Source organism: Gossypium hirsutum, chromosome A10, assembly GCF_007990345.1.
Source record: "Gossypium hirsutum isolate 1008001.06 chromosome A10, Gossypium_hirsutum_v2.1, whole genome shotgun sequence".
In the NCBI taxonomy this organism is placed as follows: domain Eukaryota; kingdom Viridiplantae; phylum Streptophyta; class Magnoliopsida; order Malvales; family Malvaceae; genus Gossypium; species Gossypium hirsutum.
Window position 1 is genome coordinate 20,068,657 of NC_053433.1, and position 17,737 is coordinate 20,086,393.

Below are 17,737 nucleotides of genomic sequence, written 5' to 3' on the forward strand. Positions count from 1 at the left end.
GTTGTTATTTGATGCACGTGCAAATAAATAATTTGTTAATTTACTTATTAAAATGTGATTTTTTTTACTTATGTTTGAATTTCTTTTAATAATCCATAATGTTTACTCAATTTTAATGAGATTGATATAATAATTCGCATAACACTCCGTTCATAATTTTTTTAAAAAAAATTATAGAATTCAAGAATTTTAAAAATTAATATTTTCTAAAATGTCATTCATGTTAGTAATGAAGTATGCGTAAACTGCGCATATGCCGCCATATCAATGCCATTGAAATTTAAATTGTTCAATCAATTTTTCAGTCCAAAACAAAAGCAATTTGATTAAAATTTAAAAATTAAGGACCAAAGTGACAAAATGGATAAAGATTAGAGGCTAAATTTATCTTTATGCCTTTTGAGTTATTTACATTTTCCTTTTAATTTTTTATTAATAAAGTAATTTTTATATAAAATTACTAGATAAAACTAGGGTTAAAGCAACATTTAGTCCTTGAACTTGACAATATTTTCAATTTGGTCTTTGAACTTTTTTGTCCACATTAGCCCTGAAACTTAGCAATTTTTCCTAATTTGATCATTGAACTTGGAATTTGTTAAGGTTAGATGACATGGCACCATGAGATTTTTGTTCGGTCTAATGCCCTTAATGTAGTTATTTCGTCAGATATTGTGATACATGCACGAAAGGGATGAAGCTTATTAAAGTCAATTCAACTAAGCTGCTGATTTTCAAGTTTGGAAGATCAATCGATTTGTGACATTTTTGGATGGGATCTAGGCATTTTTGGGTTGAGTTGTCTGTATAGCGGTTAAAGAGCTATCTCTTAGCTTTGAATCACTTGATTTCGAGTCCAGTAGCTCAAGTTATGACCATTTTACTGAAGATTGGGCAAACAGAATTTTTAGACAAGATTATTATAGGAAATTAAAAGTTTCAATGTTTAATTTGAGTTTAAATCATACTGGATTCAAGTTTAATGCCTAATTTTGATTATATATGAGACAAATATTGTATCTATTAGATTTTATTATTTATTTATTTTGAATTTTAAGATATTTTTAAGTATTTAAAGTTGTTTAGACATTCTTACACTTATAGAAGAAAAATAATCAAACGATACATGAATATCATGCTAATGTCAAGTTTATTTGTAAGACTCTAAATGCTTCTGGAAATATTGTGTTTGAGCAAGAGCAAATAAGTGTTATCCTAGTTGGCTTGTTTTATGAATTTGAGTTTGTTTTGGTTGTTGTTTTTACTAGCCGAGGGTCGTTGTCATTAGAATTGATTACCGAGATGTTGATAGAATGTGAGTCAAGACAAATGAATTTTTTTTCTGAATTTTTAGCTCATGTGAATTTGGTAAAAAGACAAGAATCAAGTGTTGTTTCTCAACATGATAAATTTTATTCAAGTCAGAGCCAAACTCACTATGACAATTATAAGTCAATAAGAGGTAGATGAAGTTTTCAAAGTAGAGCCTGGGGGGATTTAATGCTTTTAATCATCCTAAATGTCAACTATGTAGGAAAGTTGGACATCTTGTTCAAAAATGCTTTAATGGATTTGATTATTCTTTTTTAGGTTTTCCTAGTGAATTAAATCAAAGTTCTGAGGTTTCTATTATGATGCTTCTTAAGAAAACTTTAATCTTCAAAGAGGTAATAGAGGTATGTTTGGTTACTCACGATGTAGAGGTCATCCCATTATGAGTACTAATCAAGTCTATATGGGAGATACAAGAGATTCATCGGAAACTACTTAACCAGGATATCATATGATGGGGGTTTCAAAAGATTAGTTCAAGGATCCCACTAGTTCTTACTTTCTAAATCCTTATTCATGTGATTCTTTAATGGCCCTTTTCAACGAGCTAAATTCTTCTCAATAGGCTGCTGCTAATGCCTATAGGTCATTTGGTTCAAATAACGCCACTTTTAATATTCGTCTCCCACCTCTAGCATCCTTGATGGTTCAAAAGCTTTCATCGTTAGTACAACCATTGCTTAATATAGTCACAAATTTAGCAAACATAACCGGTACAACATGGTATCTTGATTTTGGGGAAATAAATCACATTACAAATGAATCAAATAACATGGTGTCCAGTTTAGAATATACAATTATGGTCACTCTTCAAATGGGAAGTGGTTTCAATGCTAATATTGTTCATATTGGACAAGCTAGCTTATTATCTAAGGCACTGAAATTGAAAAATATGTTGCATGTACCTTTTATACGGAAAAAAATACTATTTGTATCTCACTTTGTAAGAGTCAATAATTTATTCTTTGATTTTCATCCTTTTCATTGTCTTGTTAAAGATATTTTAACTTAAAAGGTGTTGCTAGAAGGGGACACTTGTGATGGTCTGTATCAACTTGATCTAGCTTCAGTTGTTTGTTGTAGAATATGCACTAGTGACTGTGGTAGAGATTAGTATGTAGCTGTTTCAACCCAGATAATATGGAGTCTAATTCTAGTTCTTTAATAGTTTGGCATAAACATTTAGGGCATCTATATGTATATTTAAAATTGCTTTACACTATTGTAATATTCCTTTTCAAAACAATAAAATGATGTCTCTTTGTTCTACTTACTAAAGTGGGAAAGCTCATAAGCTTCATTTTCCTCAATCAACAACTGCTTATACATTGTGAAAAATAAAACGTCGATAATGACAATGTATCTCAAAGAAAAGAGAAAGAAAAATAAAGAACACAAAGATTTTTATGTAGAAACCCTTTCAGGAAAAAACCATGAGTAGAGGAGAAGATAATTCACTATGTCAAATTCAAATTAATACAAAAGGAGTAGACTATGTCTATTTATAGGCTTGTAAAACCATATTCTAATAGAATAAGTGTTGTAAGATTGAAACATTTTATTCTAATCAATATCAAATAGATGAAGTTTAATAAGGTTTAAAAACCTTATTCTAAAATAAAATAAAAGAAGTGTAGTTCTATATGGATTTTAATTTTATTTTATTTTATCGTTGTATTTTATTTTAATAAGGATTCAAGTCACTCAATTCTAACAATCTCTACCTTGACACGAATTCTCAATGAACAAGTTCTTTATCGAGAACTCTCAACAAACAAGTTCTCCACCTCTTCCATAGAACCCTTTAAGAGTTTAACTTCAACAATGAACACCAACCAAGTTTAAGCATGTAACGTCCCCTACCCGAGACCGTTTCCGGAGTCAAGCAAGAGACATTACAAAACTTATCTTAGCACTTAAACAGTTTTCGTAGTAAACTATCCATCTGCGTCACGGTAGCTAAAAAAATCATATCTCGAGTTACGAAACTCAAAATCCAATTCCGTAAATTTTCCCTGAAACTAGACTCATATATCTACTTAATAATTTTTTTCTAGAATTTTTAGTCAGGCAAATTAGTACAGTTTATTAGAAAAAGTCTCCCCTGTTTCAGGGTTCGGCTACTCTGACCCTTGTGCACTACGAATCAAATTTCTTCCTGTACAGAAATACAATGACTATTCCATTTGTTTCAATTAAAAATAGACTCAATAAAGAATCCATACATATAAAGTTTGAGTCCTAATTCTTAATACACAATTTATGGTGAATTTCTAAAGTCAAAACAGGGAATCCAGAAATTGTTCTAACCCTGTTTCACCAAAACGTAAATATCTCATAAAATACAACTCTTTTACCTATTTTATTTCTTCCATATAAAAATAGATTCATTAAGCTTCAATTACAAAATTTATTCATTATCTAATTCACTTTATACTATTTTTGGTATATTTTCAAAGTTGGACTACCGCTACTGTCCAAATCTATTTTTGTATAAAATGTTGATAACTAAGTTTATAACATCTTCATTTCTTCTCTCTACAATATTTACCAACACTTTCTCTTATTACTCTTCACTAACATATCAAAACATACCATACTTAAGGTTTTGGTAACATTTACAAAACATACCAAAATATCACTTAACAACTTAGATACTTTCAAAATGACCAAAAGACATCCTAGGTACAATGCCATTTTCCAAAAAGATAGAAACTTCACCAATTTGAGTTTGGGGATCGGCTTGTATGCTGAGTCCTTATACTTTCGTACCTAGCCTGCGCACGGAAACAAACCGTACGCTGAGAATACTCTCAGTGGTATTTCTATAAACAATAGCTTAATCAACTTTAAAACATGGTAATTCAAACACATTATTGCTATTATTCAATATCAATCAGTACTTTAATAACCTTTACTTTATTTACACTTATTAACATAACTCGGACACTGATGGATACACGGATCCAACCCACACTCCGGGATAAGCACATAGTGCTTCATCGGAATAAATTCGGAACTTTAACATTATAGTACACAAAGTACTTCATCGGAACAAATCCGAAACTTTAACAGTAGTCGACACATAGTGTCTCATCGACTCAATGTCGGAATATCCCAATACTTCCAATTCCTATGACATGTCAACTATATCCGACTAGCCCGACACTGTTAATAGGGTATTCAAAATCACATTCATTTCAATATGGTAAAAATACTTACCTCATTCACATTTTCATACAATATAAATATCAAATATAGCAATAACGATTAAGCTCGGTTTATAGAAATACAAACCACTATTTATCGAATTTAATCGATATCTTCGTTCACTTTCTCTTTTCCCTTCTTTGATGACGTATCCGGTGCTACGTTTGCTACTAACAATCATACAATTAAAAATCATCAATATACTAATTCATAAAACACATTTTCACTTTCTATCAAACTTTTACAAAAATTCCAATTTCGTCCTTTTTCCATTACTAATCTTTTTTCTTTAACTTAAGCTTCATATTCTCTTTTAATCAACTCATTAACAATTTCTAACTCATAAAATTCATTATAAAACATAAATTTTGAGCTCTATTCAACTTAATCCCTATTTAAACCTAACTTAGAATTCTTTTAATAAATCACTCAATTTTCACTTCTAACTTCAATTTCTATCAATTTAACCTATAAAACCTCAATTTATTCAACTAAATCAATATCTAAAAATTTTCTATTTTTCTTCATTTTAACCTCATACATGTAGAACTTTGAATTAGGCATCCATAAACATAAAAATTATAAGAAAATAAGCTAAAACATCTTACCAATCAAGCTTTAGGGCCTTAATCCTAAATTTCCCTTTTCTATTTCTTTCTTTCTTTCTTTCTTTCTCACGTTTGCTCTCTGTAACTCTTTCTATCTTTCTTTCTTTCTTTTTTTTAACTTACTCATAAATCTATATTCAATATAATAATATTAATAATATAATATTATTCTAATAAAATAACTTAATCTATAAGAAAAACTACTTTAACACATTTAATATCTTTACCAACTATTACACATGTTATATCATACATTCACACACATGGCACTTAGGGTCTAATTGCTAGATTAGTCCCTTTACTAATCTTTAATCTATAATTAAACTTTTATACCGTATGCAATTTAGTTCTTTAAACTAAATTCAAGCTACTTCACTTAATTAAACACTAAATAACCATTCAACTATAATTCATAAATATTTCTAATAAATATTCATGAATTAATTTCACGGAAACAGTACTCAAGACTCAATTTCCGATACCGTAACTTTCGGTTCATTACAAAGCAATGCTCAAACTTGGTTACGGGAAGTGACTTAGGCATCATATCCATAGGATTTTCATGAGTACTAATTTTGCTCACAACAATATCACCACGAGCAATAATATCACGAACAAAATGATACCGAACATCAATGTGCTTTGTTTTTTTATAAAACATTTGATCTTTTGTAAGGAAGATGACACTTTGACTGTTACAAAATATTGTACTGATTTGAAGGTCTTCATTGAGTTCACTAAAGAGTCCCTTCAACCAAACGACTTCTTTACAAGCCTCATTAATCGCCATGTACTTAGCTTCAGTGGTAGACAAAGCGACTTTAGTTTGCCAAGTGGCTTTCCAACTGATTATACAACCTTCAACCAAATGGCTTCTTTACATTCGTTCTGCAACGCCTTTTTATTGAGTATGACGAACTGTAAAGTGTCTCACGATCCCTTCTAACTTGCATAGTTCATTAAACTCATCAGAACAGAACCCTAAGCCATTGTCTGTGTGGAGGTATTTTATTTGTCTTTCCGTCTGTTTTTCAATAATAGTTTTTCAAGACTTAATGTAGAAAACACATTGTTTTTCTACTTTAGGAAAAACGCCTAAACTTTTCTAAAAAAATCATCAATAAGTGTTAGCATATAATTAACTCTACATCTCGAAGGCACTCTGGATGACCCTCACAGATCAGAATGAATATACTCCAATGTTCCCTTCGTGTTATGGATTCCTCTGGTGAATCGAACTCTTTTTTGCTTCCCAAAAACGTAGTGCTCACAAAACTTCAGTTTGCAAATTCCTTGCCCATCAAGAAGTCCTCTTTTACTCAATTGTGCCATGCCATTCTCACTCATATGCCTTAGGCTCGTATGCCAAAGTCTAGTAATATCATCATTTGACAAGGAAGAGGAAGCGACAGCTGCATCACCAGTAACAGTAGAACCCTACAAAACATATAACTTGGCAGTATTTCTCTGCCTTTTCATCACAACGAGGGAACATTTAGAAATCTTCAAACCCCATTTTCAGTTGTGTATTTGTACCCTTTTGAATCAATAGTACTCAACAAAATTAAATTTCTCTTCAATTCTGGAACATGTAGTACGCCACCAAGTGTTCTGACAACTCCATCAAACATCTTAACTTTAATTGTTCCAACACCCGCGATTTTACACGAAGTATTATTTCGCATCAAAACAACATATTCAGACACTAGTTTGTAAGTTGTAAACCAATCCTGATTGGGACTCATGTGAAAGGTGCATTCCGAATCAAGAATCCACTTATTGCTTATTTTAGAATTGTTGATAGAATCGACTAGAAGTTCACTATCACTGTAGTCTTCTACAACATCAGCTTCACTAAATTTTTCTGGTTGTTTTCCCTTTTGATTCGCAGCCTCCCTTTTGATATTATTCTATAGCTTATAGCATTCAGATTTAATGTGCCCTTTCTTCTTGCAGAAGTTACAAGTTTTGCCTCTGTTTGAAGACTTCGATCTACTCTTAGATTTACCACAAGGATTCCGTTTATGTATCTTTCCATGATCATCATTAGCATTCCAATCTTGTCTTCCACGAATAAGGAGACCCTCTCCCTGAAAGTCGGGTTTAAACACAAGATGCTTAATCTTATCATACAAGGTCAAAGAATCATAAAATTCATCAACTATGAGAGACTCGCGAATATATAAAATCGTATCTCTAAAGGTTGAATAAGACAGGGCCAACGAACAAAGTAGAATCAACCCTAGATCTTCTTTATCATACTGAACCTCCATGGCCTTCAAGTTTGAGAGAACATCTTTAAACACTTTTAAGTGTTCGTGCACAAAGCTTCATATGCAACTTACTGGTTAGAGTTTTCGACATACATATTTTTTCTAGCATCTTCCATAATGCAACGGTGGTCTTCTCCTTCATTACATCTTATAAAATTTCATTAGAAAAATACAGATGTAACTGTGTTAACGCCTTTCGATCCTTACGCTTCTTTTTTTCCTCTGTCAATTTCGAAAGCATCTTATCTATCCTTTACAGGGCATTCTCTAAGTCCATCTGCGCAATAACTGCCTGCATCTTTATTTGCCACAATGCAAATATGGTATTGAGATCCAATAGTGAAATTTCATACTTCAAAGACGCCAGTACCATGATTGAGATGAACAACCCGAAAGCTTTGATACTAATTTGTGAAAAATATAATGTCGATAATGACAATGTATCGCAAAGAAAAAATAAAGAAAATTAAAGGACACATAGATTTTTACGTAGAGACTCTTTCGGAAAAAACCACGGATAGAGGAGAAGATAATCCACTATGTCAAATTCGAATTAATATAAGAGGATTATACTATATCTATTTATAGGCTTGTAAAACCATATTCTAATAGAAAGAGTGTAGTAAGATTGAAACACCTTATTCTAATCAATATCAAATAGATGAAGTTTAATAAGGTTTAAAAACCTTATTCTAAAATAAAATAAAAGAAGTGTAGTTCTATTTGGATTTTACTTATATTTTATTTTATCATTGTATTTTATTTTAATAAATATTTGGATCACTCAATTCTAACATACCTCTCCTTTCCAATTGGTTATGTCAGATATGTAGGGTCCAACACCTATTGTTTTAGAAGGTTATTGGTATTATGTATGCTTTGTTGACATGTTTAGTCAAAACACATAGGTCTATTTGTTGAAGAAAATGTCAAAGTTTGTAAGTTGTTTTATCATCTTTATGAAAAATGATTGAGGTTTCGTTTAATTGTAAAATTAAAGAGTTTCAATCTGATTAGGGTGGTGAGTTTAAGTCTTTCACCAAGTTTCTTTAAGAACATGGCATTAAGCAAAACGATGTTGAGAAAAGAAAGTATCGACATATATAATTGCAGCCAATATACATATGTGAGTTTTCTATTCAAAATATTGTTATTTTGTCTCCTATTGTTCAAGTAGAACTCTTATGGTTTTTCCTATATATAGGGACTCTGGGCTAGGTTAAAACATATCATCATTGAGCATAGTTATTCTACCAAAATGTAGAGAGATTTATTTCCTAAATAAATTATATTTCGTGAGAACTTGAGTTAGGTTTCTAACTTAGAGAGAATTAAATTTTCTCACTGAAAAACTAAAAAGTTTTCATTATTTGATTGGTTCGTGTAATTAGAGTCTATTCTCTAAGCGAACGAGGGTTTGAGAATAGTGAAGAAAATCATGTAGGTTAAAAGTCAGGAAATGACTAGACCACTTAGTTGAAAACACAAGTACTAAGTTTGATAATGTTTATTTTATAAATAACACAAAAGCTTGATTTTATAAAATTTTTAAATTTCACTTACGCAACAAACTCGTTTTCTAAACCAAAATTTTCCGACAATTGTGTAATGTCATACTTAAAAGTACAAAAGAAAAATGCAAAAACAATAAAAAATATTTTTAAAAAATTTCTAGTCATAACATGTTATAATTTCAAAGTGCTCTATCATTTTACTTTAATTAAATCTAAATTTAAAAATCAAATTAAAAAACTATTAAAATTTGAGATTAACATATCAAAGTTACCAAAATTTACCAAATTTAAGATGTTATTTTATCCTAAAATTAATAACACACAAACTAAGAACGAGGTTCTAAAATGTATGTCTCAAGTAAGAGTATTATAGTGGAAAAGTCAAAAGCAATGAAAAACATTAAACTTTCACCAAATTAATAGAAGTAGGATTAAATGCTTTTAGATTTTACATTTGAAATGAAATTATCAAAATATCTTTATTTATATCAATAAAGTCTCTTTAAAATTTTTGCACCCAATTAAACTTTTAAATTAACAAAATTAGTGAAATAGACCTTTTAACTAATCTTAATTATTAGTATTTACCGATGAAGCTGATGTGATGCAGCCACATGAGCATGCCATGTCAGAAATAAAAAAATGAATCTTCTTTTCTTTCTTTCTCGATCTCCTATTATTATTATTCTTTCTTCTCCTCCTTCCCTTTTTCTTCCCCTCCTCTCTTTTTTTACTTCTTTTCCTCCCACAAACCTTATGCGCAACCATCCAGGTTCTCCATCGCCGGTCACATCCTGTCTTAGCTACTAGCTCTCTAACCCTTCCTCGCCAATCACTGTGCACCACTAAACCCCTCACTGCAAAAGAAACAACTATCGTGAAAATTTAAATTTTTTGCCTCTTTAATTTTCAAATTGTTCTCCTTAATTTAATCTGGAACGGATCTTGATTGGTTTATTAATTGCATTTTATTTTAATAAAAAATTTAGGCAATATTTTCTCTCAGATGATTATCGTCACTAAATTTCAAAAAAGTTTGCTGAAAGCTTGCAGCTGATGAGAATAATTAGAATTGATTTTTGTTTACTTGAGAAGTTGAAATTAGGAGTATAAGATTGTTTTTCTTTTGTACTGTTTAATTCAGGGATGCCGATATGTGAAGCATTTGCTCAAATAGAGCAACAGCTTAACATTTGCGATGTTGTTATGAGAAGTATTATGATGAGGTTTGGCCTGTACTATTAAATGTACTGTTTCCTTAGTTTTTCGCGATTCAGTAGTTTGTTGAACTTTTCAGTACAAGGTGAATCTCTTTCACGTGGAATTCAGATATACAAAATTCTGCAGTCGGAGATGTTCGCAATGTACTACATGTATATATGTATTGGCTGGTAAAGTTGGCGTTTGGCGTCTGCTTCTCTGCTTTTATTACTATGTGGTCAGGATACATACCAACCTTCAACATTATGTTTTTGTTGCGCAGGAGCCTCTGAAGCTTGATATTCTTATAAGCTTCCGGATCATGGTTTTCATCTGGGTTTGGACTCTTCGTCTCAGGTCTTTTTTTTTTTTTTCAGTTCACATACATGTTTCGTTTTAATACTTTGTTATAGTTTCCTCCACATTATCTGTTTATGGTATTTTTTTAAAATTTATTTATTTTTTATATTTTAGATTCTCTATTAGAGACTATGCATTATCGAAATTTTCAATATCAAACGTCTTCAGAAGCGTTATGCCAATTCTTTGATTGGGTAAAATTAAGCCCTAAGTTTTATTTTCCTACCATATTTCATACATGCTTAGGTGATCAACCTTGTTCCTGCATTCAGGGGACCATCCACTCCAGCTATTTTTGTAGCTGTCCACCCTCTTTTGGCCCAACCTATCCCGAAACTTATGATAAAGATATAGGTGTTAGTACCCTATTCTACCTGGTATGTACCTTGATTATTGGTTCTAACTTTGTCTCCCATTGTGCAGTGTTTTTTTTTTTTTGTGTGTGTGTGTTATTTTGCAGGGTCTTTCATTTGCTTTTCCTATTCCAATTTCCAAGTCAGCATACAGGTTTCTGCCATGATAGAGAAGGTTTTTTAGATTTTAAAATTTTTTCTCCTTACATGGTCACTACTCATGCCTACTCTTAACTCTCAATAAGTTGATTTTTGCTCGTTTACTTGACAGCAGAATTGTCTTTGGAGTTTCCAGATGGTACCATTCCTGTTACTTGCTGTGTATCAATATATGATGGTTCTGCAGGTGAAAAAGTTGGTGTTGGGTCCTTAATGGACAAGGCTTCTGCTCCTCCGTTACCTGCTGGCAGCCTGTACATGGAATAAGTGCATGCCAAGGTTTTGACTTCTATCTTCCTTGGTTCTGCTGTTAATACGAGTTAGTTGGTCATCTCATTTCTGCAGTTGAATGCTTCTTTACTTTTCTTCGTTTCTTTTTCGATTGTCTATTGAAATCCTGTGGTCTTTTTAGAAAAGGGATGAGTCATTTTGCTCTAGGTATTTTCATTGGCCTGTTTGCTTCAGTGGGTTTTAGAGTACCACTGGTCTCTTGTTATAGAGACAAATATTTTGAATCTAACAAATTCCTATGTCCATGTTGCCAGCTTGGGGAAGAATTATTCTTCACTGATGGAGGCCAGCACATTCCTTTTGGTGCATCGCCTCAGGTAAATCTCAAATTGATTTGAAGAGATTTAACTTTATATTCTTTTCTCTCCTCTGCCGCTAACTGTTCTCTCTAGTCTCGTGGGGGGATATTACTAAGTTCATGCTATTCCCTTTCATGCAGGATGTCTGGAGTGAATTAGGGCGTCCTTGTGGAATCCACCAACATGCAGGTAGCAATGTTGCAAGGGGTTTTTATGCTCGTTATACACATTAGCTTTTACCTATGGTGTTTGTTGCATAGGATGATAAACCAAGTAGTTTGGCATGATACTTTATTTTTTTATTTGCAGTTTTTGTGGGGTGAAAAGGATTTCTCTAGCAGCTCATGCCTTAATTGTTTGCATTTTCCCTCCCTCATGGCAAATTGATTTTGTCTACACTTAGCCCAAATGGTTATTCATTCTGCTTATGATCCTTGTCCTCGGACCACTTTTTGTGCTGATTATTTCTGCTATTATTGTACTCGTGGTTTTAACATCTTATTTGATGGCCAGGTATTGAAAATAAATACTAATCCCAACACCCAAAATTAAAGACAAGGCAGCGTTGTAACATATATTAATTTCTTTCAGCTATCTATATGGTTAAGAAGGCATTTAGATATATCTTTGTACCTATTATTTCTGTTTTTTTCTAAAGTCTTTTTACTCTTAGAATTAGGATCTGTGGCCATAAATTCTTAGTCTGCTTTTGTAGTTCGCAGACTCATAATGTCAAAAAGTTTGTTCTACACACGAACTATCCTTGTCATGTTGATTCCAGTTTGCAGATAAAGTGCGGATTATATCCTATCTCCTTACACGATGTGAATTAACAACTAAAACAGAATTACGCCAAGCACTAAATGCTTTTATGTGTTCAATATTTAGTTATTTTGCTAGTATATTATAATTCAGGTATGATAGTGAGAGAGGATTGCTACTGAAGATATTTGCTATTAACAGGTTTTGAAGAATGGCTATATCGCAGCAGTAACACACTTTTCCTGTCTTGGTGAACCATCGCTGGATATGCACAAGTTGTTGGTGCCAGGTATTGTTCGTAGATGATTGTACAGTATGTATTGATCTGTATAATTAATATATTATATTCTTTAATTCACTTTCGCTCAATTTCCTTTTCATTTAGCCATCAGGGGACTGACGGGTCAGGAATCACGAAATGCAAAATGCCATGTTTCAATGAACGAAGGTGATGTTTTCTAGTAGTAACATGTTTCGGACATGTCTGGTCGCTAAAATTGACTAATGGGCCTACTGAAAACAAGAGATAACAAGATTGAATAGTAAAAGACAGAGGTGCTGAAAGCAGCTGATGAAGAATAATAGTTTTTTTTCCTGACCAAAAAAGTATTGTTTTTTTTTTTCAACTAAAGTCTTAAGCAAAATGTTTCTACAACCTTTGTCATCTAAATAGTGGCACCTAACAGTTTTTCCTTCCTTTTGCGAAACACAAGCAGGAATTAAAAAAGGTAAACAGCAAAAATATTTCGTTGCTGGGACTTCAACCTAGGTAAAAATCAAATTGACAAAAAATTATAAGTTATGTTGAGGGTTTTAAAAGTTACTTACCTTTGACAATGTTGATTTTAGCATCAAAATTAAATAGAGAGATCAAAATTTTAAATAAAAAAGTACAAGGCTTACGAAATTAAAATAAATTTTAAATTTCAAATGATACAAGAACAAATAACCCAAAAACAGCAAAGAATATTCCGTTGCCGGGACTTGAACCCGGGTCTCTCGGGTGAGAGCCGAGTATCCTAACCACCTAGACTACAACGGATTGTTTGATTCGTCGGCGCAGTAAAATGAATTTGTAAGATTTTTTAAGAGCCACTATCTGCTTCCCTGAAATTTATCTTTTCATGTATGATATTGACTTCAAATGCTCCCTGGATAACACTAATTTATGCTGCAAAGTTAGTTGCTTTCTAGCTGTGGTTAATTGGTGAAGAATAGATAAAATTGCAGTATTTGTTGGGATTTTAGCTAAAGTGCTGCTGCTGATGGGTTATTCTTCTAATTGGCGTTTTGATTGTACATTCTTAAAGTTGTTTTCTCAAGCTTCCCTGCTAATTGGGTGACAAGAAAAGGCAATGGAATGTTCTTTTTAGATGGTTTAATGGGGGTATGAACGAAAGAATTCATTTTAGGTTCAAGGCTGATGGACTTCACAGTTTACTTTAACAGGGAATGTCGTGGCAAATAATGGGTAGTTGATTTTACCACCTCCAATTCACCGACATAAGTAGAATTCAAAATTTTCAGGAACAAACCTAATGAAAGAATTGTCTTACTCCATTCCGCAAGGTAGTATTACGGAAGCATTTGGCGTACAGTGTAAACTAACACAATTTTGTTACACTGATGATTGAACGTAAAGGATCTTGGTGAGCATTAACCATATGGACTTGTTTTACTGCCGTTGCAGGATCAGCAATCTTTCTTAGAATTAGTATTCGGGATCCATACAAACAACAGGAGTGTCCATTTTGGCGTCATAAACAAAACACATTAATGGCTTCCAGTGGGTAGATTATAAGATTTTTGAGGCTTCACCAATGAGGCTTCATATTCAAATCTATCATTTCAGATCCCATATTATGATGGCCATCAACTTTAGCATCCTTCTCTTCAACAGGAGAATCCTTGTGATTTTGTTGCTTCTCTCCTGCTGTTGTTTTAGTTATCTGATTTTGGCCTCTTATGGTGTCATTGGGACCCACCTGTTGTGAAGTTGGGTCCTCTACATTACCAGGTTTTTCCCCTGGAAACTGCATTAAGGAAAAAAAAAAAGAAAAGAAAAAAGGCAATAAAATTCCAAGAGCAACATTTTAACTCAAATTATCTTCAAAAGATATTAGAAGTGACAAACCTCAACTCTCTGCCTTAATAAAAGATATCTTCCATGGGTTCTTTTACCTCCAACATGTACAGCCATATCACATTGCAAACAAAGGGAGCTTCCATCTATCTCACAGTAAAAGAAGCCTACATACGCATTCCAATAAAACAATAGCTCTGTAATGAAAGAAGAAATAAAAGACAAAAAGACAGACACCTGAAATGCATACCAGGTGCGTTTTCACATATGTCACAGCGAGGAACATCCCTTGGATTTTCCAGACCCACTCGGACATGTCGGCTGGCAAGCTTATTGCACTTGTGGACCTGCCATATCCATCAATAGTTCAAAGCAAGGTTTCAATTTTTCAGGACAATCTAGACCAATGAAACAATTCAAGTTCTAAAAAATGAAAAACAAGCCATTTGAAAAGCAAGCAACTAGGGGGGAAATCGTGTCTCCTACAAAGAACTACATGGGATCCAGTTAACAACTAAAGCACACCCCCAAAGTGCACAGTTTCATGAAGAAAAAGAAAAGGACCAACTTTTACATCACAGGCAGAGCAAAGAGCAGCCTCATCAGCCGCACAGAAGACAACAGCAGCAGCACTTTCACAAGCATCACAAAGGGTTCGCATAATTCTCTCTCACTCTCATCCTCTCCCAATCACAAAGGGTTCATATAGTGCAATAATATATACGTCCTAGAAACGAATGAAAAACAAGCTGTTTCTATAATCAAATGAAACTATAAGCAGACGTGATATTGATGATGACAAGGACTATGAGATTGGACTGGAGTAGAAAGGGGGAAAATGTGGGCATTTGAATAATCAGACAACAAAGACATGACAACTTTTGTTTTGGTTCATTTGGTATTTGCTCACTTGATGGAATGGACGTTACAAGCTTTTCACAGTATTGGGTTTTGTGAGTTGTGCGGTTGAGAACCTTTCTTGCTTTAACCTTTGTTCACCAGTCACATATCTGCCACGGGAGTTGGGACCCAGAGTTTTTAAATTTTTTTTTTAACTATTATTGTTATTTTGGGTCTGGTTTTCTTAATTCCTTTTTGCTGCTTTTGGAAATCTAGCTAGCATCCACATAAACATCTTCTCACCTTCATTGGTTCTGTAATCTCCTCCCTTAGTGACACAACTGGCTGAAAATATCTGACGCAGGTTATATATATTTCTTTAGAAGTTGTTAGCAACTTCAACTTTTTATCTCTTTGATAGTAAACTTTTTCACATATGATTCTTTTGAGTATATGCCACCCACAACCTAATACTTATGAAACATTTAAGAGAAAAATATATTGAAACTCCATATAAGAGGTAACAATATGTAAATGTATATAAACCAAATTATTGAAAATCCATATAAGAGGCAGACATATTCACAAAATGAAAATTGTTTTATAAAAAAAATTGACATTTCTCAAATAACACTGGCAGGCAACTCTCTTAGTCTTTTACAGATCATTTCTTTTATCCTTTTGGTCTATAACAGAGGCCATATTTCAAATTTAACACAATCAGAAACCTTATCTATTCTTAAAAAGTATACATATATATAATTATAAATAAATTCAGATTATAACTTCTTCATGAAATCATGGCACCAGACCATTACAAGACCTCTTAAACAAATGCAGCAAACAATGGCATCAAAAGGAAGTGAAAGTTGTTCACTCTTTTGGAAAATTTAAAATGAAATGTTCAATATATCCATGCTCAAGCTCTCCATCATCATATTTTCCATGAATCCACATTTAGTTGGTGCAGCCCTGTTGAAGCTGCTTAGCCTTGGTTTGAATGAACAAGAAGAGAGTGGAAGGATTGGGATGTTCTCACAGTTGCAGAGCTCAATCATGTATCCATCTGGGTCATGGAAGAACACCTGGTCAACCCTATTCCCTTCATCTTCAACCACTGCTGTCACATACTTCATCCCCATGTCTTCAAGCCTCCTCTTCACAAGCCCCACATCCCTACACTGTCATCACCAGCCAACAGTTTCAACACCAAACATTTTTCATAGTCAGTGATGTAAAAATTGAAGTTGCAGGCTTGCAGCCTGAGTTTTCTGAAAATTATACCTGGAATGATATGTGATTATCCTTGGGATTGATTGGCCGTGGTTCGACAATGGTGTCGAAATCATCAATGGATGGGTTCTCGATTAAGTGTATTCCAATGCCATAGTTATACAACCTGCATGAGATTCGTGGCAGATGATGATGGAGTCATTTAATGTTGCTTCATTGAAAACTAAACATGGTAAGGAAGCTTACCAAGCTCCATTGAATTTGAAAGAAGAGGGGCGTTTGATGAGAACAAAGCCCAAGATTTCTTCATAGAACCTCATAGAATCCAAAACTGATCTACACAACAATGATACATGATTCAATGAGAGCAATGGCAATGCCTCATAATTGCTTACTTCCTCAATTTCCATCATCTTTCTTATTCTTCTTCCTTTCTCACTTGTTTGCACACTTAGATTACTGCCTTGTGGTCCTTTATATAAAGTAAATTCAAGTTATTATCAGGAACTTTCCTAGCAAATGGTCTATACGTTAGAGAAATTGCCTTGAAGAAACACTAAACAGTTGTTACATTTACTATTATTGAATATTACTTTTTTATTTATTTATTTTTTATTTTTGGCCCCAAATTTAGGTTTAGATATATCAAAACAGCCAGAAAAATGTCCAAGATTAACTTGAAGATATCAAACAAGGTACAAACTTCTTACCAAAAGTTTTATTTAAATAAAAAAAAATGTTTGTAGAGGATTCTGACTTTTATCAGCTATAACTTCCAGTCTATTCAATTATAAATTCTCATTGGATTTGTATCAATTTATGTTACTCAAATTCTAGTGTCACATCCAATACCACTATATTTTTTTACCATACAAATATTTAATATATATATTTTGCTTTCTTTACCAAAATTTAAAAATTTACATTTTTAGTTTGGAGGAAGAATCACATAAATTTGTGGATTTCAATTAAAGCTAGTTAATGCTTCAGCACGCGTTTTCAGTACAGATCATCTATACCAACTTGACTATGAATTTTTGCTTTCCATCAAGTTGCAAGAAACAAACAAAGGTATGTGGTTTTTTAGCTTGTCGGCTAACGTTGATTATGGTTGATTTGTTTCTAAAAATGGTGATTTTGAAAGTTATAACCAAACAAACATGAGGAAAGAGCAAAGCCGTCTCCTAAACACTGACATGCACAAGGTTCCAAAAAGAGTG

General features: G+C 32.8%; 2 protein-coding genes and 1 non-coding gene across 4 annotated transcripts; all 3 read right to left on the minus strand.

Annotated features, from left to right (window-relative positions):
* Positions 1 to 13,271: 13,271 nt before the first annotated feature.
* On the minus strand, positions 13,272 to 15,395 carry LOC107897608 (B-box zinc finger protein 18). 2 transcript variants are annotated; one of them, XM_016823108.2, is made up of 4 exons: positions 15,013 to 15,395; positions 14,695 to 14,791; positions 14,496 to 14,611; positions 13,272 to 14,394 (listed from the first exon to the last, which is right to left on the minus strand). In XM_016823108.2, the coding sequence occupies exons 1-4, from the start codon at positions 15,103 to 15,105 to the stop codon at positions 14,176 to 14,178; spliced, it is 525 nt and encodes a 174-aa protein (XP_016678597.1). In that variant the 5' UTR covers positions 15,106 to 15,395; the 3' UTR covers positions 13,272 to 14,175. The 2 variants fall into 2 exon arrangements, with proteins under 2 accessions (XP_016678597.1, XP_016678598.1); XM_016823109.2 differs by having other exon boundaries at positions 15,019 to 15,380.
* On the minus strand, positions 13,331 to 13,403 carry TRNAE-CUC (transfer RNA glutamic acid (anticodon CUC)). Its single transcript has one exon. It is a non-coding gene; the product is annotated as a tRNA-Glu (tRNA).
* Positions 15,396 to 15,865: 470 nt separating the features above from the next.
* LOC107897607 (metallothiol transferase FosB) lies at positions 15,866 to 17,083 on the minus strand. Its single transcript, XM_016823106.2, has 3 exons — positions 16,764 to 17,083; positions 16,569 to 16,683; positions 15,866 to 16,465 (listed from the first exon to the last, which is right to left on the minus strand). The coding sequence occupies exons 1-3, from the start codon at positions 16,928 to 16,930 to the stop codon at positions 16,175 to 16,177; spliced, it is 573 nt and encodes a 190-aa protein (XP_016678595.2). The 5' UTR covers positions 16,931 to 17,083; the 3' UTR covers positions 15,866 to 16,174.
* Between the last annotated feature and the right edge of the window lie 654 nt (positions 17,084 to 17,737).